This window comes from Lineus longissimus, chromosome 7 (genome assembly GCF_910592395.1).
Source record: "Lineus longissimus chromosome 7, tnLinLong1.2, whole genome shotgun sequence".
Lineage (NCBI taxonomy): Eukaryota > Metazoa > Nemertea > Pilidiophora > Heteronemertea > Lineidae > Lineus > Lineus longissimus.
Genome location: NC_088314.1, coordinates 8647639 through 8671273, shown reverse-complemented (window position 1 = coordinate 8671273; position 23635 = coordinate 8647639). Strand labels below are relative to the sequence as shown.

Below are 23635 nucleotides of genomic sequence, written 5' to 3'. Positions count from 1 at the left end.
CGTTTACAGCTTGGAAGTTGTCAATAAAAGGGGCTAAAGATTAGGCAATTCAATTGAACTGTGTAGGGAACGAACAACTCTCGTAAATTTGTGGTGTAGCCATCGTCTGGAGTTAATCCCTGCGAGGCGCCGGTCGACTCTCTAATTTCAAAACTCGTTTGTAGGATGAGAGAGAGTCAAAATGACACTGACTGCCTCTAGGGTTATTAGGCGTAACCCAAAGCCACCGCAGTGTTAAATTATTCAAGTAAGTTAGAGTCGCATTGGTCTCACAGCAGTTGCTATCAAGAATTATCACATCAGACGGATGACATATATTGTAACGCGAGATACCATGAAAAGATGAACGTGTTGAATTTGATACTGTTAGAGTGTTGTTTGCGGTTAGAATATAGAGAAATTATCACCGTCTCTCGTGGATTGATTAAACCAGTCACGAGATTTCGTTAGTCTGAGACGAAATGGCATGAGAATATTTGATGTTCTAAGACTCTTGTCTCGGCAATTATCAATTTACCACTTTGCTCATAGTACAACTAGGAGTTATTCAGAACATGATATCATGATACTCCTGAAGAATTCTATTTTCCGTATGTTTGCCGATCTCGCTCGAAACAACTTGCGGTTCTGACTAGTGTTTCTGGCTTACTGGTTGTGAATGCAGCGTGGATGACGTTGCTAATTATTGTGCCGGGGTTCGACTACATAACTTCAGACGATCACAGTTGGACCTTATCCTTCTCAACTCTGATACTTGATGAGGTTAAGAGCGTTGCTTTTCGTCTTAAAGGATGGCCACGCTATTAAACTGATTCGATTATTTTCAGTTCTTTATTTGTGCATTCGTAGCCATGATGTACTCTTGGATTCGCTGTTCCTTGCCGATGTCCTAGATATCAGCCATAAAATGTCAACTCTGTTCCCACAAAACATCCTCGATCTAATTTAATTCGGCACACTGCTAACTATTTGCCGTCTGCAAGTATTGAAAAGCTAATCCGGAAAAAGGCTTTGCCACACTGGTTTGGAGTCTGATCCGATTGACCTGGCTTATTTCAGACCAAACGTGTCAAGAGTTACTGAAACCAGGAGTCACTTGGGTATCGAAATCGAATGCAGAATAGTTAACGCAGGCCAGATGTGGTCTATCGTATTCAACCTAAGCACGATTTGTGACCAGGTTGATGCAGGAAGCACCCTCATGGTTTCAACACCACCCCATCGATGAGTTTCCTGCAAGCAGTATCTATGTAAGATTTTTTACCTTAGGTGATCCAATGATGAAACGACTCACTTGTTTTTACCTTTCGCCTTAAGCCTCATTTAGTTCAATCTATCACATCACAACCTGCAAATGCGATTTCATTTTTTAATCAGTGAATTTTTGATCCGGAAAAGGGCTTTTTTCGCAGTTGTTGGCACTCTTGTCCGATTGGTCTGACGTATGGAAAATGCGTCACGAGTGCAATTACAGAAATCCTGTGTCTCTTGGGTATGAATCGAATGATAAAAAGCAAACCATAGGCCACACGTGATTTATCGTATTCAAGCCTGAGTAAGCACCGAACCGAGGATGCGAAGAAACATGAATCTCCTGTCGTCCATGTCGGCAGTGCCTGAGTTAACGATCTCGCCGCTTTTTCAGAGTGACATCAGGCTTTGGGTCTATTCGGTCTGACTCCGCGTCCGCCAATTCAATCCTGGAATACATTTCATGATATGCGTACACGCGGAACTATCGGGGTCAGGCGACAAAAAAGATTGTTCTAGCAGCTAAATGTGTACATCTGTAAGTGAATAATGTAGACGATGACGCAATGTGTCTACTTTGATTTAAGGAATTTGATGAAATTCTCTCGGAATATTCTGTTGGATATGCAGTAAGCGACGAAGTTCAGAGCTGAATCGCACACGATGAGAAGCAAGCCTATCTTTCTCCCGTAGTTGTAAAACGGGCTGTCAGCGGCGAATTTGACGCCAGCGGTTGCTATGAGTCGATCAACGATAGGTAGTGTCTCGCAAATTGTAAATAGACCTATTAAAGCTAAAATCGTGACAGTGGCCTGAGTTTGAGCCTTCTCGGTCTGACTATGGGTATCATTCATTTTAAGGCGTCTCTTCATCGAATTTCTCACGGAAATGACGAGTATAATATTCATTGAGTAAATGAGGATAACAGGGGTTAGATAAAGTCCGACCATATAGGTTATTTTATCTATTAACGGCGTGTTGATTGGGCGAAGATGCATGACAACCTCAGTGTCATGGGTACACGGGTTGATTCCTACAGCTAGATAATGGTACCAGTACCGCTGACCATAACAGGCAAAAGAGGCCACTCCAATACCAACCGCTATCTTGCCTAACTTACCCTCGTCGCAATTCCTTCTTGCCCAGAGTGGAAACACGATGTTAACAAACCTCTCTGAAGTGATCAGGACGACCAACCAGTTCCTGCTCATGAGAGAGGCGTAATACAACGGGGCTGTTGCGAAGGCTATGACTACACCAATACGGTTGTCAGGCCTTGCGAAAAGTTCAATCCTGTTGGTAAAATACACGACCATGTGACGTATAAAGAAATATATTAAGCAAATGGTAAGAAAGAATAGATCGCATACTGCGAGTGCCTTCAGAAGATAAACTGACGTCTTGGCGACATTATGCATGGTACGAAGAACGACAAAGTTCGAGATGTTTAGCATTATTCCTATGAAGACAACAGGGGTGATTGCACATGTGTAGAGATAGAAAACATCCGCGTATACCTTCTTGTAAATGCACTTCCCTTGATCGAGGCTACTTTCAGTTGGTAGAGTGGGTAGGTTCATACTGGCTTGTTGTAATTCGATTTGTGCCATTATGGTTCTTGTCCGCTCATTCAAACCATGTGTCGAATACACACTCGGCTAACGGAACGATGGATTAAGCTTTTAGAGTTGCAAAGAGGAGTTCAGTCGTAGAAGAAATCCTATCTCAATCAGTGCACAATGTACTCTATCATAAACGTGGGCAGGTTTGGACTTCGAGCAATCATCGAGCCAAAGACCTTGTAAAGTCACATGCATGCATCGTTTTCAAACGCCAATTTATTTACAGCTCACATCACAGGTTTATGTTTATTGAACTAAAAGCTAACCGGATAGCTAAAACGAGATCTTTGTCATTGAATGTTAAACTGGTATGGTTTCACCACATATCGGGTTATTCAGAAAAAAACTGTCTCTAGTATCTTCTAAAGTTGTATATCTTAGAAATGGACGCTAAGAGAGCGGTGTACCAGTTTGCAGTGGAACCATCTCCCAAAGACACCAAGATCAGAACGTCTGTTCATCGACCACCCTTCCATTTCCACTTTGACAGCATCTGGTCTTACAAAAGCACCTATTAATCCAACACTATTTTCGATGAATTTTTACAGAGTTGCCTGGCCCACCCCGTAACGTCCGTATCACAAAATGCGGAGAGCGGCGTGCGAGACTGCAATGGAACCATCCAAAGAAACCAGGACACCTCCTCATGATCTACAGAATACAGTACAGCACGTCCGTCAACCCTGCGGAATGGTATGATGCTCAGACAGTAGGCGGAACGCAGACTAAGGCATCTATTCAGGTTAGTGAAGCGGCAGAAGGGATTTGACCAGGTGTGACAAGAAAGGCAACAAGTATTATGGTGTACGAAACCGTGAGAGGGTACGGCCATGGCAACATGGATTTTCTTGATAGAGCCATACTTTAAACAAACTATTATATTTGTTCGTCTTTGATCTTTTAGAACATACATTAGGACCTCTCTATTAAGGACACCCTTGGAACTGACAAATGCTCTCCTTAATTGAGAGGTGTTCTGATTATAGATCTCGAATGCAATGGAAACGACCCGTTTGGGACCAACTGCAGTGTCCTTAATAGAGAGGGTGTCCCTTCTAGAGATGTGTCCGCTATGTGAGGTTCCAATGTATTTCTGATCTTTCTTGTTTCTTTTGAAGCTGCCTGGGAATGCGGATGTTCGTCTCCGCGTGTCAGCGCACAATGCGGTAGGGTGGAGCCTCCCGGGAATGACGGAGTCCACGTGTAGTGTCCCGCCCGTGCGGCCTGATCGCAACCCCAAAGATCCGGTCGGGAGAGGAACCTCGGAAAGAAATATGGTCATATCATGGGAGGTAGGTAAGATACAAGATGCAGGCTTGATATGTGAGAATGTGTACAACAGGATAGCTCTTGTCGAGCATATTCCCTGTCATTTGCTAATGTAAACCTTCATCCAAGACACAGTGAACGTACTAGCACTACAGCAAAGCGGGACATTTATTATCATATCCATGGCATAGCACTCTCTTGGGCCAGCTTTTCCGGGCTTTGCTTAGTACATTCTTAATGAGTAACCCCATCCTGATCTCCTGATATCGTCATTGGGATACGCCATTGTCCCCAGGCTCTTGTTAGAACCATATTTTAGAACTAAGGATATTTCCTGGCCGCTGTTAAGAAAGAGGTCAGATTGTTACTAGCAGACTTTACTTTAAGATGAAATGGAACAGAATTAGAATTTTGTTGGGTATACACTGCGCAACAAGGTTGTATTTTTCATAAACTCCAAACGTGAATGTAGATACGAGCACCGGTCAAACAGAACTCGTGCCCTCGGTTTTAACGGATCGGATCGTTGAGGGGTTTTTAGCTAGAGAGTCACCCACCAATAAAGTAGCAAAATAGCAAGTTGTTAGATCGGACACTTATCTGTGATCCCCGTCACACCTGTATATAACAGTTATTTCGATACATCTCGAGGCAAATGCTCCTTGTTCGCTTTAGACGCGGTTACATGTAGAAGCCCCATAAGGCCATTCTGTCTCGTGTTTAATGCCTATCTTTAAAACTAATTCTTCTTTATTTTTCATCAAACTATTAAAATATTGATATCTTCTAATCCTTTTGCCAATAACATCAGCTTGTAACCACGGTAGTGAGCAACCCTAAATTGTGGTAACATCGTTAAACCCATTAAATGGGAGACATAATCTGTCGTCTGGTTATCTGAATCCGATAGTTTACGCAGGGCTTTAGAATTTGAATTGGATGAAAAAGTTGGATTGTAATCTGGTAAAGAATAAGCTCAACTTTCTGACCAAACACAACATCCTCACTTGATTTATTGAACCAGTTCTCAATTTTGAGAAACTCTTCTCGACAACTTCGAAAGACCTAACGCCACAGCCACCACCTGACCCAGTTCGAAAACCCAGATAAGTGTCTTATAAGATTCTTATTCAGTTCCGTGTACATGTGCACGTGCACTGGTTTTGAATTTTTTCTAAAATTCTAAGTTAAGATTTTAACTGAGATTCTACACAAATCTTGTAGCGGATGAACACGAAACTAACAAGCTTATAAGAAGCTCAGCTGGATTTTCGACCCGGGTAGCCAAATCATCTTTACGCATCAAAGGTTTATGTATCCTTTTCTTTTAGTCGATGCCACCAGTGGACCACAACGGCCCAGGATTCAAATACGTAGTAAAATGGCGGCGACATTCTAATCACGAAAAATGGCAATCGGCGGAGGTTCAATATCCCTTGAACAGTTACATCGTGAGCGGCTTAAAGACTTATACAAAATACGACATCATCGTCCAGGCGTATAACGCCATCGGGCCCGCTGTCATCGTACCTGATAAATACATAGGATTCTCAGGAGAAGGAGGTAAGACAAACAGCATACTTTGCATACGTCTAGGGTGTTTTTTTTTGCTGCCCTGGCAGATACAAAGGACACTCCGTCACGCCCGCTGAGTTCATTGTACATTCTGCTTACAAAAATGTTTTTTAGACTTTTTCCGTTCGAGTTATACCAGTCTTTCAATATAACACAAAATTATATTGCAGAAGGACTTTGGTTATACCAACCATTATTGGCAGTCGATATTTTTGTGTAAATTCTTTAAAGTATTGAAGTTCTAACCCAAAGTTCTATTAAGCATAAACTGTCGGTCGACTGGATGCCCTACGCTGTACGTTGACAGTTACGTGCATACGATATACGTACATTGCATGTGTGCGTATCTGCAGCATGGCAGCCAGGATAGAAACCAGATTGGCGCGACGTACGACAGCGGGTGACATTTCCAAACGTAAGACTTAAGCCAAATGTCAATATGTTTGATCGCATCAAGCCATTAGGAGATTTCTTTAAGAGCAAGCTTCCTAAGGGATTTTATGTGGGCATATGCGCAACGTTTGTAGTATCGACTTGCATGTACGAAAGGCTTGGGTTAGAAGATAGCTTTTATTTTCTATGATAGTTATCTCTGACATGCAACAACCTAAAATCTCAAGCAAATACACGAAAAGTTTACTAACTTTGATGAGTGAACAGCATTATTTTTCAGCCATCTTGTTCAAGTTTAAAGTGTTGGTTTTTGCTTTATAGTCGGATGTCAATCACAACTGAAGTTTTCATCCGACTTCTTTCTGACCCATTTATTCCGTTGGGTTGAGGTAGGAAAGTAAGACAGGGATACCTGTCAGGAGTCTCACGCCAACGGTGGGGTTTGAATCAGGGCCTCTTGACTGCTAGCCGAACATCAGCGCGCCACTAGACCACAGTGGCTCCGCAAATCCCGGTCCGGGCATTATACAGATGGGATTTTCAGATCTATACTGTTGTCAATGCAGCAGCAACTTGGGGTAGTAGAATCACTGACCTAATAATTTTGCAGGCAGAAAAAAATACGCTACAGAATCTGTAATCAAGCAATGATATATTAAGAAACTATGAGGCAGCTGTGGTATAGTATGCAAATGGCATGCCGCAGCTACAATAAGTTCTTCACGTTTAGCCATTGTCCACCATGCTTTGTCAGAAGCACGCTGCCGCAACATCTTGTTTTAGGTCGCAAAGTTAGCAAATTAATGTATACTGTGAGCTGTTCATGTGATGTCCTTGGCGAATCGACCCGATGGCAACGAAAGCACATTCATAAAGCTACAGCTCAGAACGCATTGATATCAGACCATTCATTGAGTACCTAGGGAGCCCTGAAGTAAATCTTCCTTGAGCCTTCGCGGCATGTGACTACCTCCCAAGTGCCGCATCATCGATACGATTGTCACGGGTCAGAACCATTAAACACCGACTTCGCAAGAAATTCTCATGAACATCTACATGTGTTTATGCAAAAGATATAGGAAGACTTGACTCAAAATCTGATGAGAATACAAAATCACCTTATCAGAGGGTTTCTTAGACAGGAAATATGATAAATTAGCTCGTGATTTTATGAGGAGATTGAGCTAGCGTTAAATGTAAAGTGCATAAGAGGAAAAACAAGTAGTTGGCCTATTTTTTCTTTTGTCTGGATTCAAATTATCTTGGATAACAGTATGTTGCGTACTAGAATATTTAACCTCAAGTATTTATCATCTATACTGGATGTACCAAAGCAAGCATGTACGATCCAGTTGGCTTCCTGAAAATGAACATGGCGCTACCGAGAAAGGGGCGGGCAAAATGTTCACCGATGTCCAATCCGGAGGACTGATGGGCGTACCGAATGCCATTCTTTGCAGCTTTTTTCTCGAAGACAGATCTTGCAGAAAAAGTCCTTGTGCGTCCAGGAGGGGACATTAAATTGATGAGATACCGAGTAGATCAATTGAATTTGGTTTACCTCAAGAAATGTGTGTATTTGTTTATCGAGCAATCGTAGTTCTTATTCCCCAAATGTTTTTTTTTATATTTGACGCGTAAGGATTGACCAAATTGCTGTGGTAGGGGAGATATCGTGCGACTTTGGTATATTCCCATATGATTTACTTATTCAATCTTTGGCAATCGTAAGTTTTTGATCTAAATAGCACTAACGTTTAACTTTAATAGAGAGGAAGTATTGTGGTATCCAGTGGAACTCGGTTAAAGATGATCGACTTCCCATTCAGGGCAATGTCAATATCATTTGAAGATAATCTTCTACCAAGGTTTGCGTATTTGATTCGCGGGTAAACGATTTCGAGATGCAAATGGAAAATGTAGAGAACAATCTATTGCACATCGGTCATTACATCCTGGCACTGTGACCGGATGTCCTCATTAAAAATCGTGTGTTACATGGTCATCAGAAGTCTTTCTCGGAATGATCCGCTGATACATTATCCGACCTCAGCATATTCCCCGATGCTTTACCTGTTACACAATCGGCATGTACATGTTGTATTATACGTACTGAAACAAAGCGCGACTAAAAATACAGAAGTCAACAAGATCTCGGTTGTAAAAGGTTTCGCTTCTTTTTTGGTTAATTATAAAACACCAGACATTATAGTCTATTAATTGACGATGCTCTCGTATCACGGTACATGAAGATACCTTTGTTCTGCGATGAGGCATGTCTGCACCAGGCATTTGTTATCTTCTGCAGTGTCACACGTTCATGCAGTGCTCAACGAAGATGGCAAAATTCAATTGGACCACTCAGTGATATTCCAAGCCGTCGTTGCTGATGATTTATACATATTTCACGCCTACCATATACAATAGTTAATTAGTTCATCATCATCTAGTGGAAGCAATGACGCCTGTCACAGTTTTCAAAGTTCTTCAGAGACAAACATACATTCTTTCGGCAATTCTTTTCGTGTCCGGCGATTACATCATCCCATCAATCGTAATATTCGGCTGTGTGAACAACATCCTTGTCCTAATCATCATGAGGCAAAGAACGCATGTCAGCTGCCTCTACCTTCGGGTTTTGGCAATATGCGACAGCATGAATCTGATTGGTATAGGTATAGTAATGACACGTGGCGGCTTCTTAATGGCTAAGGCTGTAGATGTCCTAAAACGACCTTTCTGCGCTCTAATCCTGTTCACATCGCATTTTGCTCCTGCCATGTCTTCGTGGATACTCATCGCTTTAACCTTCACGCGCTTTATCGCGGTGATGTTTCCGATGAAGGCAAATATATGGACAAGTTTAAAAACGACACGGCACCTCATCTTTTCGATAACAATGGCGTCTTTTGCCTGGGGCCTCCCGGATCTCGTATACGGAACTGTACCTGGCGATGGTCTAGATGATGCTGCAAGTGCAGTTATGTGCGTTTACAACATGAGTAAAGAAGCACGGGCTGCGTATGATCTTATCGATACAATCATGCATTTCATTATACCGTTTTTTCTGCTTCTGTTTTTCAATGTGTCAATTTTTTATCGCCTTAGCGACCGGAAAAACAAAATGGCGAATTTATCATCCACCGTGGCCAATAAGGAAGACCGGGTAGTGATGTTGATGGTCATGGTCGTTACAACTACCTATCTTGTTCTTTGTTCACCATATGTCATTCGCATTGTTCTCTGGAAAATATTGCTGTCAAATCGGGAACCAAATGAGCTACAAATCCAGCAGCGTTTAGTGTCGCAAGTGTTGACACGTATTGCATATGCGCTCAATTGTGCTGTCAATTTCTTTCTGTATTTTCTTAGCAGTAAAGCCTTTAGAAGTGATTTCATTGATTTCATTCTGTGTAGAAACCACATAAGGCATCATAAGTAATGCCAGTTGATATGTCTTTTAAAAAAATTACCCCTATTTTGTGCAGGACCAACACCTCGTTATTGCCTGCTCATATATTCATGTTCACACAAACCCAATCATCAGTCAGTCAAAGTTTGCACAAAATTAGTCCAAACACAAAGCGTCCTCAGAATAACGTTTGTGACATTTCACTAGTTTTTGAGGTTTCTTTGTGAAAGTTGGGTTTATAAAACCATTTTGTCTACAAAGATAAATTATCTCTAGGCAAAATAGCACATATATTCTTGTTCCAGCGATCAAAGTGATCAGTGGTTTCAACAAATATTTAGGCAAGACTTCGGCCAATATTGAAACATTATATTTTGTAGATTAATACAAAGAGAGTGCTTACAAATCCTCTCTTTTTGTAAGATGAGACAGTTCACTGTAAAAACTGCTCATATATTCATGTAGTCACAGACCTTATAATCAGTTTGTCAAAGTTCCATCAAAATTAGCCCAAATATAAAGCGTCCTAAGAACAAAATAACGTTTACAATCTTTGTAAAATTTTTGTTCATCACAGTCACTATTTTCAAAAATCAACCATGCTTCCAGTCATAGTAGTCCTAGCTACACTAAACAATGATCTATATATTAAGCATAGTATATATACTATTATTTAATCTCTACCTGGGGTGACACAGACTGCATTGTTTATACACATCTGGTTATGTAATAATCACACAAAGCAGCAGTGACCCATATCCTCAACATGAAGGACCCGCTCCCTCTGTTGATTTGTAATAGGGAGGGCGGCTGATCTATGGAATAGCTTCCTTGGTGACGCGGTGACGTCACCTCACGTGATCACATCACGACCCATATTACTGATCGCTATGGCCAATCAGATTCAGTCTACTGACAGCACCAGCACTGAACACATCTCCACGTCTCACTGCGTGGTGCGCTCCTTTACACAAAACACCAATAGACATGAAATATTGCAATACCTAGTATGGATTCTTCCTGTGTAAAATAAAATTTACAGAGCAGATTAACTTCCACGAATAAAAAAGACGTTTGGCTTGGTCAAAGTGCGGAAATAATGTCTCCGCTAAAATACACTACGAAATACACTAGGCAATGCACTATGCGATACACGGTAGAGATGCAGTTGAGTTTGTTATTGTTTTGACTTAGAAGCCCGCCCATATCATAATAAATTCATGTATTCATGAAGTATGAACTCATTTCTGTCTAGAACAGTCAATTTCTCCTTAAAGCATCGCCGAAACCGCGATATCCGCAGGAAGATTTCGTTCTAGTGTCCGAAAATGCATCTTACAGGGGCGCTAACTCGACAAATAGAGGGGATCTATGGAGATCTATGCGAGTTTTAGGTCCTACAGGTCTCGAACTTGTAAAATCTGTAAACATTATGATAATGAAGAGATTGCCCCATATCTGGGAGACTGTTTTGAAACCATCGCTAATTTTGGAAGATCGGTGCCCGGCTATTTGGTTTTAAAAACCCTATTTTTCCCCATCAAAACAGCACTTTTCATTATTCAAATGATAACTTATTGTCTGAAGACTTATTTCATAGCAGAAAAGTACTAATAACTCTGATTTGATGCGAAAAATCTAACTTTATTTGATGACTTGATTTTCCCTTGGCCGTGGATCGAGTTTGTTTACAATATGCAGCGCCATCTTGGAAATGCCGTGACGTCACCGCGGAATCCTCCTTGGTTTAGGGTTGAGGAATTAGGCTCACGCTTTGGTCGGAAACAATGGACGATCTTGTGGGAAGATAACATATAAACCGAATTGGGATCAAGGTCTCTAGAAACGTAATGCAAAGACCAATTAATTTCATCGACCCTGAAAGTCCGAGCAACCCAATCCTCTTGTTGCAGGTCTTTCGCACCAAGAAAAAAGTCTGACGTCTAATGAGGGAAGGATGACTGTTCCAGTGTTAACGCATTGTTAAAAAATATTAAATATCTTATAGATACTGCAGAGCAACGGGAAAAAAGCAATATATTCCCCACTGAAATATATTTTCTTATAAGGCAGCCAAATGAGAAAAATCATCTGTCGGGTCTAGGAAAAACATAGTAGCGAAATGGTGCCCGCTCAGATATTATTCTTTTTATATAAGGCAGCAAAATGTGTACATGTATTAGTGCATTTGACGGGTACACATTAGTGGTATGTTCCCCGATCAAATCTACAGATTGTGGTCGGTCGTAATATTGTCTGAAGACAAGATACTCGTATTTGCGGTCGGTGTTCTATCATGATCCATTTGAGGTGTTTTAACGCATCAATTTGTTATAAATTCTTGCTTATATATACATGTATCATAAAACCTAGGAATGCCGTAAATTGTTCTTCGTAACGACTTGGTTTGATTTTGTGACTGTGGCCCTGCCGTGCGACATGGAAAATTTCGACCGGCCGCTGGACGTGCATGATTCTCTCGTCCTATGCGGCAGAGGCCAGCCCGTACGTTTCGACAAGCTGTGACGTTTCTACATGTACCGTGAGGACAATATTTAGCCGGTGTTGATGCGTCTCTTACATATAGGACTCTTACTCGTATTATAGGCATTTTGTACAGGTGCCTTCAGCTATGTATAACTACGCACTTTCGTTTATCTTTTTCAGTCCCTTTAGAAAATCCAACAAAGTTCCGACTCGAGCCGAATGTGAACGAGGACGCGGTGGATTATAAACTAGTGCGATTCTTTTGGCTCTCAGTGGCCGAATCACCTGCAACGATACTTGGAGAGTTCAAAGGCTATCGGGTAAACATGTTATTTTCAACTGTTTTATGATGACTAATGTGACATGTGGAACAAGGCATAGTGGAATCAATAATTTCAAAGCTGATGGTAGAGGCACAACCATGACCCCTTGGGTTGGTGCAAAATATGGAGGCAGTCAAAAAGCAGTCGAAATCACTTTTTCTTTTTTGCTAAGTTGATACCTCCTGTTTTGGACCAATTTCCTTTAATTTGGCTGACATCCATTTTAATGAATTTCCTTTATGGTAAACATCATTACACCAACTTCAGGCAAGGTTAAGTTACGATCCGCTAATGGTTCATTCGTATGTATGTACTCCTTTCTTTCCTTCCTCATTTCCCCACGCGGTCTTCTCAACTGCCGAGTTGTCGGCATCACTCTTAGGTTTAATCGATCGATTCAACCGACAGAGATTGAATTTTTAAACTCGAATAATCACAGTCTGCAAACATCTCGTGGGAACGATTAATTCGAGAACTTTACACTTGAACTGTAGGGCAGATTTGGTTTCATCTGGAACCAAGTAAGTTGGCTGAATTAAAGGAGCGCGGCTAGCTAAATGTAGTAGGCCTACAAGCCCAGGGCGTGGTTGTTCAAAACTAGCTGATGTTAACTTATCTTGGCGTTATCTCAGTCTAGTCCATAAGTCAACGCCGGCGTTAGTGACAAACTCGATCCGGTTTTGAGCAACCCGGCCAAGGAGATTTCTTCACAATTTCGGAGCCATTATTTCTTAAAAATTCGCCACATTTTCTTGCTTTAAAACGGGCAGATGGTGCGACATAGGGTGAAGTGGGTTTTATTGCTTTTTCCCAGGGTTATGTCGAGGAAGGAGTGAAAAAAACTGCAACTCAGGATGCACGTCTCCCCACTGCATGCTCTGTAGACCATGCCCTACCATGATGTCCTTCCCCATCGTTACACATCCTTACGCACATCATGTACATGTATCTGATAAATCAGTTTGTAACTGATGATGGCCATAAATACGACTTATTGACAAGTGTATCTACATATATATGTTTATGTGTAATATGCTTAGTCTCCGTTGCCCTCAGGGGACTCCCTGGCACATTGATATATCGCCATAGACGATTAAACGAGGGCAGGCAGTTTGCGCTGCGCTGGCGTCTGGTGTTTGATAGCAGGTGACAGGCAGAGGGCTTCGCGAAGTTTTAACCGGCAATGGGATTCTGATTAATGATACCACGACAGCAGGATACAGGTTTAAGATAAAAATGACGTTCAAGGCCACCGCTGCCTGGTATAATAATAATGATGAATGTCCAAGTATCTAAGATAATTGTTCTTCAAAAATACTTATTCAATAGTTGTAGAATATTTTATTTGTTCTAGAAATTGTGAGGCGAACTTTTGGATTTACACGAATGATGTCAGAACGAACTTTAATAGTTATCGACATTTCATATCGTAGATACCAGTCTTATATTGCGACATACCAGATGCAATTAATAAGAAAATGTCGCCGAATGCTTCCGAATAACCCTCTTGAATCTATATTAAAATGTCTAGTACGTGCTTCAGGTTTCAAGATGAGTCAAATGACGTGATAACTTACCAGTTTTGTTTGTTTTTTTATTTGTCTGACTCCATTTATTGCCGCGGCACATAGGTCTACTGTTGTGTTTATTGACCATTTTGACGGCGCAATAACCGGTGATTGGTTAACCCACGCTCCAAAATTACCCCTGGCAACTTTCTAGAAAGTCTATCCAGGTTCCATAACTCAGTGTCGTCTGCCAGATGTATCCATTGCTTTAACTCCAACACATGACAAAATCCGCTCATGGCAGTGTATGGCGAGGTAGCGTAGGCGTTGCAATATCCCTTAAAAATTACCATTAGGAGGCAATCGCTATTGCCTTCACCATATTTACAGACCTCTTCATTACCTCGTGACTTCCTCACAAAGACCTCTTTCTCTTTTTTTTCAGTTGCCTTCTTGAGACTATTGATTGATTCTGTCCATATTTTCAGATAATGCTAGAAGATTTAGACAACAAAAAGCTCCGCCAGGTGGACATCCTCATGTCACGAAACAGGGAGTTCACTTCCAACCCGTCCGCCGTGGCAGCAGTCGCCAGAGATCTCATCCCAAACACATCCTATAAGGCATACGTATCAGTGTTGAACAACAGACATTCGGGTCCGCCTAGTAATAATATATTCTTTAAAACAGCAGAAGGGGGTGAGTAGATGTATCCAACAAGGCAACCGAACCCCACAAACTCCCTATGTCCATTTTAGGCTATAGCGGGCCAAAAAAAATTACTGACTACAGCATGAAAAGATGTACGTGTTCGAGTCACCATCATGCGATTCACGCTCTCTGACAGGTACTTTTTGGAATGTGGTACTGCATGCATTGCCGTTACATTTACCAACGTCAAGCAAGGGTATGTCGTGGTGATTGTAGTACGTGGTTGTGGCGCCAGTTGTGACGCCGGTTGTGACAACACCGACAGGTTGTGCCGGCAAGTAACCTGTTGGATAGTTTTGCTATTATCGTAATCTATCTGGTGTGAATATTATGATCCATGTGTCTGCATTATTACATAAAATACCAGGGAAGAATCTTACATCTCTGGTAGTGGAGATGCGATCTACTTGGTACCGCTTTTGTGGAAAGACAGCAACATTCACGTGCCGGAATGTATCCTCGAAAATAATCGGGACAACTGCTCGGCTGTACAAAGTTCGCTGACATGTTGCTGGCGGAAGGATTTTTGTCAGAGCAGTCGATTGACTGAAACGTACAACATGCTGTAAAGCGGTTTTTCCCGGTTTGTTAACTTTTTATTATCTACGTTGAACTTACACGTACTTTACGCTCTTGGCCAATTATGCAGAGTAAATTCTTCCCAACATTCATAAACTTTTTTATAAATCTTTTTTTCAGTCCCCGGGCCAGTGGAAAGATTAGATGCTCTACAAATGAGCAATACGTCACTAAAACTTGTGTGGCGACCTCCGAAAACCAAAAATAGTGTAGTGACGGGCTACCAATATGTATATAGAATATGTAAGTAATAGACTATAGCAAAAAATGAGTGACGAAGGATATGATTAGTGGCTTGCATGGGGAGGTTGTAAATGTTTCGAAATTTGAGAAACTGCGATTTCTTAGTAAACCTGGCTTCGTAAATATGTTACTTTGGTAGTTGGTCATGGCGGAGTGGAATATTCTTTACTCACGTAGACTTGGATGATTTGACCAAGCGTTGCCCTGTGCCTGAGATGCATTCGCTCAGAAAATGACAACAACCGCACTGACAAGAGTTCCCTTTGAAGTAAAAAAACTCTTATCTCGCTACACAGATCTTGGTTAACAAGTAAACAACGACAGAAATGAACGATGTTCCACCATGGGAGACAACTGTAAAACATATCAGCACTATTCTGTTTTTGCCTATCGATGAACTCCATCTTCCCATATGCTCAAACACTACATGGGCATGCAGACGCATCTTGTCAAGACCATTTCCGTATCTTAAGTTCATTGTATAGGTTGAATTTTTCAGTTGAGGGTAAAATGTCTCTTGGCCCTCGGATAACGGGGCCAGTGCTACCAGCATCGACATATCGAACTACCTTGATACGACTGCAGTCTGGTAGTGCCTACAGGATATACGTTTATGCCTTATCTGACGGTGGCCGCGGCGACCCAGCAGTTAAAGAAGTGACTTTAAAAGGTAATTTGCAATCTGTATTTACATGACTTATCATCTGCGGTATCTTCAAAATCGTTTTCGAATAACCAACGGTTCATACCAGGTCAACCTGTATCTGATATGAAAAAGTAACTATCATAACACCATCGCTGAAATGTTACGTCGAGAATACAGGCAAAAAATAAGGTTAAACGAGTTTTCTTTTTATCTTCATTGTCTTGGCGTCTTGTTTGATACCTGCTTGTATCAAAGTATCTTTGAATTTTCCGGCAATAACAGTTCATTATTCCTTTTTTTTTCAGTTCTTAAACCAGCCAAAAGGAAATACACCCAGCCAAAGCCGAGTACACCAAATCCTAAACTGACAATTTTAGAAACAAACGGTAAAGATATGCCACTAAAACAGCTAAACATTGCATCACATTTTAAATGCGGATGTTTACTTTACATCTCATCAATACTAACTATGATTTTCCTTTCAAATTACATCACGTGATACATGTTGTTCATTAAGTGCAAATAATGTTGATAATCATCGGATCAAACATGGCAGCGATGTCGTGTGCTCCGCGGAGCAAGAGGTACTCATCAGCGTCATTTGACGCGAATGGGCATAGTCTTTAAAAACCCTAGACGTACATGTACGCGTGCGTGCTCATTCCAGTTGGATAGCTTTCACTTGCGAGAGTGACTGGTCTAGAAACAAGAAAGTTGGAGAGCTTAGATGCAAAAACGGACATCATCGGTTTTTGAATTTAAGAAAAAAATGCATTTGAAGGCAATTATCAGGGGAAATGCATTTTCTAATTTTTTTTCACATTATCGACCATGAAATGAAATTGGGGGGCACATCCCGGGGAAAGAAAAGTTTCCCCAGATCATCCGAAAAGTATGCTCCCCTCAATGACATCAGTTGACTCCGTGACGATGGCAGTTCTAGCTTTTCATCAATTTTCCGACAATCATTTCTATTTTGATCAGTCAATAATTCCCTTGGTGGAATTTGTGCAGCGTGATACGGTATGGATGGAGAACTTTCATTGTTGGATGTGTCATTATATAGTGAATTCTGACGAGATTGGTCGATCACAGTGCATGCAATTTTGGACGACGTGGCGAAGTATATCAGTCGCCTCGGCCAATCTTACAACGGAATTTCATCATCTCGCATGGTCAACTCCCTACAGAGCAGGTTCTCCTTTTGTTGGATTAATGTAAGAGACGATGCGATATTCGGTCATTTCTCAGTAGAGCAATCAAGATATCACTGTACACTGTGATAAATGAACATGTAATGTTATGTACCCATGTAATTTTATCACAGTGCAGATCGTCATGCACTTGCGAATATAGGTCAAACACTATGTGGACTTATTCCATTCACCATATGGACCTAGGATGCAATACGCGGTCTCAGTGCATCATGAAAACAGGGAATGCCCTGTGTGTTAACCAACATGACCATCAGGTGCAAAGATCAGCTGTGCCTCATAATTCAGTCCACATGGAGTAGGCGTGCCGTTTTCCTCTTCGGTTTGTATTGAGATGGAAGACTATCAAAGTCGTAGTGTATTTTCCGTCATACGTACGTGATTCGGAATCAGCCACGGTTGGTAAAGGTATAGGTTTTCCTCAGTAACAAAATAGAGGCAAGGCCCTCCTATCACAGTCTTGGAGGAGTATAAATGGAATTAAATTAAGACGTACGGGCATTTTACCCCCCTCAAAATGAATTTCTAGTTTTTTTTGTCTATTTCTTTTAATGTTACGTCGTTTCTTTTCTAGGTAAATAGGTATAGCGTTAACAAGGCAAATCTATACCTTTACCAATCGTGTCAACCAAATGCATTTGTCTGTACATATTAAGATAAGTCCTGTGCCTTCTCTTTGTGCGGCCATACTTATATAAAAATTCCATAGCTTCAATGTCCGTGGCTGATAGATATAGTTCTTTAATAAAGTCATCAGCGTGAACTATCATGCAGCTATGTTGCGCGGATCAAAAAGCGTTGTTCCATGTCCGAAAAATTTTCACGTTCCTTTTTGAATCTTTTCTCGGTCACAACAGACTGGCTGATTTTAATTACCTCAGTGAAAACCGGCGCCATTTCTGTTGTGTGGTGGGAGAGCTGGCCTACTTTGACACTGGTGCTTTTTCAAATCCGTGAAACTTCACCAAGTGCATCTTTGTGACGGACGAGAAAAGAACATTACCACTAACGAACAGTACGTTAAGAAATTGTATGATGACATGCTGATTGGTAAACGGCCATTCTAGTGTGGAGTTTGCTTGGTGTATCTGACTTTTTACATGAAATATACAATGTCTTTGTTGGTCCCTTTGCACTAAATGTAAGATTTTAATGGCACGTGTACAGCTTTAACAACTGTAAATATTCAATCACTCACTGTATGTAATTATTGAAAAATAAATAAATTTATCTATTTTACACTTGTTGTCATAATTTCGATTTAGACGATAATCTGTCTGGTGCTATCGAAACTTTTCTGAGTACAAGATACTAGCTCCTAAAATCACGCATGACACATGGTTCTTTAGGTTCAATTATAGTTACTACGTAATAAGCCATCCACATGTCATTTTCTTCAACCTGGGCAGTAAACAACAAGTGGACAATGCCATCATGAAATATGAAGGGTAGATATTTCATAGCTCACCTATTAATGCACATTAATGCATGACTTCACCTAAAAGTCTTGCAACACGGCAAAGGACATACTCTCTATGGTATTCACGGTGACAAGGTGCCATATTCTGCTGAGCAACGATTTTTTGTTGTGATTTCATTTTTTTCAAATAACCGGAGTCTAATTCAAACACTGAGAGCACTTTCTAGAGGATACATAAACCCATTTAAAGCCAAATGGTCCGGAATTATTTCAACAACTTCCATACGGAACAGTACCAACTTCAGGGAAAAGCTGAACTCAACCTCCCATGCCGTCTTGTCCAGAATGCGACGTTGCATTGCAATCGGAGGTTGCCGGGTTGAAAGCTATCGATTTTAAACTGTGAGTTGAAAATCGGTTGTTTAAGAAATTGCCTTCTTTTCAGAGGTCCATTGCGTAACAACCACTTATCACAACAGTACACATGTGACCCGTCACAGCAAAACCAGGCGCATGTCGAGTACAGAAGATGAGCTAAATGACACCAGGAGATAATGGAAGAAATGATGTGCTCATATTTCACAAAAGGAAGACAATAGTGAAATGAACGAACAGTCCGTCTCAACCTCCCAAGCTCGGAGCGACTTGCGCCTGGTTTTGTTGTGACGGGTCACACATTATATCCCCCAAAAAATTCTCATAGCCTCTACTTTCAATATCTGAAGTTGTTTTCTGCATAAAATAATTGATAAAAAAGTTATTAAGATTTCAAAAAGTAAAAGTGTTTTTTAACACCCTGTATATAAGTCATCACTGCGTTAATAGTCATCACTGCGAACGATCATGTGCGCACAATAAAAAATGCCGTTTCCATTTTCAAACGTTTCTTTTTTCAATCCTGCAGAGAATTTACAAACTCGCAATGACATTTGCTGACCGGCTGATTTTATTTACCTCCAGGATAATCTTATGTTTCAGGAATTAATCTGAGTCGGAGGGTCTATGTTGAGAAACCAAAAAACTTTTGATGGTTGAAGCATGAAATCATGCGACCTTTATTAGCTTAGTCTACCATAATAATATGGTAAAGATCAGACGAATATTAAGCGAGTTCTAACACTTTGTGTGTTTTTTCTTTTGGCCCCCTGGTAGCCAAATCAAGAATCAAACTCAGCCGATTTTTCAACATCAGTACTTTTTCTGCCCTATCATTAGTTGTCGCAACTTTTGGACCGAAAAAATCCGCTTGAACGATTTCCTAAATCGTCGTCCAGTGAGACAGTAGACGTAAAAGTTGGCCACATTGTTCAAAACACTGAGAAAATAAGATGCACTCTGAACAGAATAAAGGATAGAGATGTCAATATACCCCAAAACTTCCAAGAAATGGTAAAGCATTAAAACTATCTGCACGAGTCCCCCCGGTGTTTCCAGTATGATAAAGATGAGAACTATGCCTATTACTCTGATGGTTATAGGCTTTGTGTTGTCTGAACGACTTGGGCCGTCCCCTGACGAAAGGCTATTCTGGGCAGCTTGTCTTAACGTTGAGATCAGCGCATAGGCGAGGAATGTTAGGGCACACGTCGGGAAAATGGACATCAGAATCATGTCAAAGACGTAGATATATCCGATCATATATATCGGATTCCTCATGAGTTCTGTGTTATAAGTCAAGTACGGCCGTTTGCGGTCGGTGCAGGGATCATATGTGTACTTGTAAGTTATGTAAAAGAATTGCGGAAACTGGCAGGCTAAAGATAGTAAAACGACTAAAGCAACGGCGATTCGGGCGTTCCTCAAGGTACAAATGGACGCTGCTTTAAACGGTTTGCAGACGGCAATATACCGTTCTACTGCCACAACGACAGTCATGTATATAGAAATAGTCTTACATAGCCAACGTATGGTCCACAGATAGCCAAAGGACAGATGAAAAAATTCCAAATAAAAGTCGAAATTACCCGCGGTGGAGTCGACGATGGTTACGGGAGTCCGCAAGAATATGAATGCAACTAGTGAGAGATTGTCCGCAAGGGCAAGCGCCCGGAGTAACATCGATGTAGACGTAAATGGTCTCTCTAGCCCGATGACAATGTATGCGAGACTGTTGCCAAGGAGGCCAACAACCCCAGCAACTATTGCCAAGGGAAAGAAAAGAATGTATCTTGTCATATCGTCGACAGTTACGATACCTCGGTGGTGCATCCAGTAAATACATCTTTTGGATGTTGCCTCTAGTGTCGTCGCATTGGATGTGGTAAGCAGTAATAATTCAACCATCTTTATTTGTTTCGAATATCAGCACCGTGTCGGTATCCAAGGTCCGATTAGAGGAACTGTGAAATACGACATATACGTACAGTACCTGTAAGAAAAGCGGGGACCCACCATATTGTTGATTTGGCTTGAGACTGGGTACGGTGGGCTTCAGATAGGGATGATGCGATATGATTCTTGTTTTGCAGCTAATGGTTTTACCGGGTATACCGTTAGCAGCAGCTATGCAGATTACGATATCATTCACCAGTGCAAGCGGTCCCCGGGCGACTGTTGGTGACCAAAAAAGGACTGACCTCACCTTATTGCAGCGGCATCGTAGCACAAATCCAAGTGGTGAATTCCCGTCTTTCATCAGTCTGGAAGGGGATGGATTTCGATATCTAACATTCTTTAAATACAATCCATATACATGGCATTCGTCATTTTGAATTATCATTGCCATGTGATTATCAAAGTGTAGATGTCCATACTAGTACAAACCAAGTACCAAGTATGGAAAGCTTTAAGATTGTATATGGAAAGCCATGCCATGGTATGTGGCTTACTCATTAGCTTGATAATTTCCAACTTTAGATATGATTTTTGAAATGATTCTGCCTGTGGAGGGACTTATTCATTGTTAACTCGGTTGACTTGCCCTTCTTCGTTTCGATATTCATACCAAACTGACTGGACAGGTGTAAAAATACATCTCCTTCCAGACTGTTAGTCATGCAAATCTCGCTGCAGTTGCGAGGCCTGGTGCAATGGATCAGTTTGTTGAACGTAATCTCGCAAAGCAGGCAGAATAAGTGTTGCTCTATTATGCGCTTCTAATCAAGGTACGGTCCACATACATCAGCTGCTGTTTCCAGAATTCGGGTTAAAAATCGTGTGCCACCGAATTGACCTACAATCAGAGGGGGAACCTCGTACAAATCTCGTTCATCATCGTTTTTGTCGTGAACACAAAGTACTTTGCCTTGCTTGTTGTCACAACAACACTTAGCCTCGTAAAAGCGACGACAATCCTAGGGTTGAATCTCGAAAAATGCACCTTGATCCTTACAATCGGTGGTGTTATCCTGTAAATGAAATGCCCTTCCAACTGGATCATGTCTTTGAGTAACCAACGTTATACTCTATAATCATATCGACGAAGGACTGATCCAGATTTAGTAAGTACCTATCATTTATATAACCGCAACCAAATCCGTTAACATGATACTGTAACCCGTAATTGCTGCAATCAATCTGGCTTGATCCTCTGGCACTTTGAGTGATAATTGTAGAGATTATGATCATGACTGTGATAATAACGGCGACTAGTATTTCATGACACACGAAACTTCGTATATATAATAGCAAAACGCACTTTGTGCATTTATATGATAGTAAAATGAATAACTATGGGTGTGCATATCCATTCGTTGGAGAATTCGGGGCATTGCTACAGGGATTTTTTGGCAAAAATAACCGAAACGCCAACGTGATTACCTATCCAATTGTTCGATCTTCTGATGACGGGGCAGAATTGAACAATGAGATATGCATCCACCTGATTTTTTATTTGTTTTCTTTGCATTTCTGGAGCATTGCGAAAACATTGCGAACACTCACCAAGAGGGGCGATTTTCTTGGGAGAGAAGTGAAACAAAATATCGCAGCGAGATGTTCGTTGCACGACTTTGGAGTGTCTCTGTAGACTATGGCAAGCCAAAGCGGAATTTATTCAAGACTTTAGAATTACCATTCAAGAAGTTAAATATAAGTTCAAGAAGGAAATATATGTTCAAGACTAAAATATGTTCAACCTTGAATCAAATGTTTTCAACCTTGAATAAAATATGTTCAACCTTGAATAAAATATGTTCAACCTTGAATAAAATATGTCCAACCTTGAACAAAATATATTCAACCTTGAACAAAATATATTCAAGACTCACGTGACCATATTCAAGACGCACGTGACCACAAAATTGATGACGTAGAGCGTAGAATCTGTGGTACTTCCGATGCGTTCTGTTTCACGACAGGCATTGCGCATTTTGAACCTATAATTTGCCTGATATGTCTGTGAAACATGTATCGACTCTGACATTCACTCGGCATCCATGTCATGATGTGTAGGATTACAGTACATGTCAGGTGTAGGCGGCTAGGTACGTGTACAACCATGTGTCAAAACCTCGTGCGAACAATTCGAGCTCCGAAACGCAACACAAGTACCATGGGTTCGGGAAAGTCCGGACGCGGGTTCGGGAAAGTCCGTAAAGCATCAAAACATGAGCAACTACGTCATCAATTTTTGTGGTCACGTGCGTCTTGAATATGGTCACGTGAGTCTTGAATATATTTTGTTCAAGGTTGAATATATTTTGTTCAAGGTTGAATATATTTTGTTCAAGGTTGACAATATTTGATTCAAGGTTGACAATATTTGATTCAAGGTTGACAATATTTGATTCAGGATTGAACATATTTTGGTCTTGAACATATATTTAACTTCTTGAATAGTAATTCCACGGTCTTGAATAAATTCCGCTTTGGCTTGCCATAGTAGACTAGCAAAATTCGAGGTTTTGCAACGAATATCCGGAAGATTCCACTATTTTTCAAATTCTCCAACAACTTTATATTCAAGTATGTGCCGATTTTTTCTTCACTGTTCAATTAGAGAAACTGTTCATGTGATAGCCTGAATGTTGCATTTCCCCTTG

General features: G+C 41.0%; 2 protein-coding genes across 5 annotated transcripts in view; one reads left to right on the top strand and one right to left on the bottom strand.

Annotated features, from left to right (window-relative positions):
• Nucleotides 1–19062, top strand: part of LOC135491662 (neuroglian-like) — a 69558-nt gene extending 50496 nt beyond the window's left edge. For 3 of the 4 annotated variants that reach the window (XM_064777636.1, XM_064777634.1, XM_064777635.1), the window contains exons 3-10: nucleotides 3422–3615; nucleotides 3992–4165; nucleotides 5474–5705; nucleotides 12190–12329; nucleotides 14329–14539; nucleotides 15251–15373; nucleotides 15873–16043; nucleotides 16325–16799. In XM_064777636.1, coding sequence (XP_064633706.1) covers nucleotides 3422–3615; nucleotides 3992–4165; nucleotides 5474–5705; nucleotides 12190–12329; nucleotides 14329–14539; nucleotides 15251–15373; nucleotides 15873–16043; nucleotides 16325–16518 — 1439 coding nt within the window. In that variant the 3' untranslated portion in view covers nucleotides 16519–16799. Of the gene's footprint in view, nucleotides 1–3421; nucleotides 3616–3991; nucleotides 4166–5473; nucleotides 5706–12189; nucleotides 12330–14328; nucleotides 14540–15250; nucleotides 15374–15872; nucleotides 16044–16324; nucleotides 16800–17003 lie in introns of those variants that run through there. The other variant, XM_064777638.1, reaches the window with a different exon arrangement.
• A 779-nt stretch (nucleotides 19063–19841) lies between these two features.
• Nucleotides 19842–22052, bottom strand: LOC135490966 (FMRFamide receptor-like). Its single transcript, XM_064776556.1, has 2 exons — nucleotides 21985–22052; nucleotides 19842–21021 (listed from the first exon to the last, which is right to left on the bottom strand). The coding sequence occupies exon 2, from the start codon at nucleotides 20934–20936 to the stop codon at nucleotides 19842–19844; it is 1095 nt and encodes a 364-aa protein (XP_064632626.1). The 5' UTR covers nucleotides 20937–21021; nucleotides 21985–22052.
• Between the last annotated feature and the right edge of the window lie 1583 nt (nucleotides 22053–23635).

What these genes read in the sequence shown, in the direction of transcription:
- LOC135490966 (XM_064776556.1), bottom strand. Translation starts at nt 20,936, where the DNA reads ATGGTTGAATTATTACTGCTTACCACATCCAATGCGACGACACTAGAG.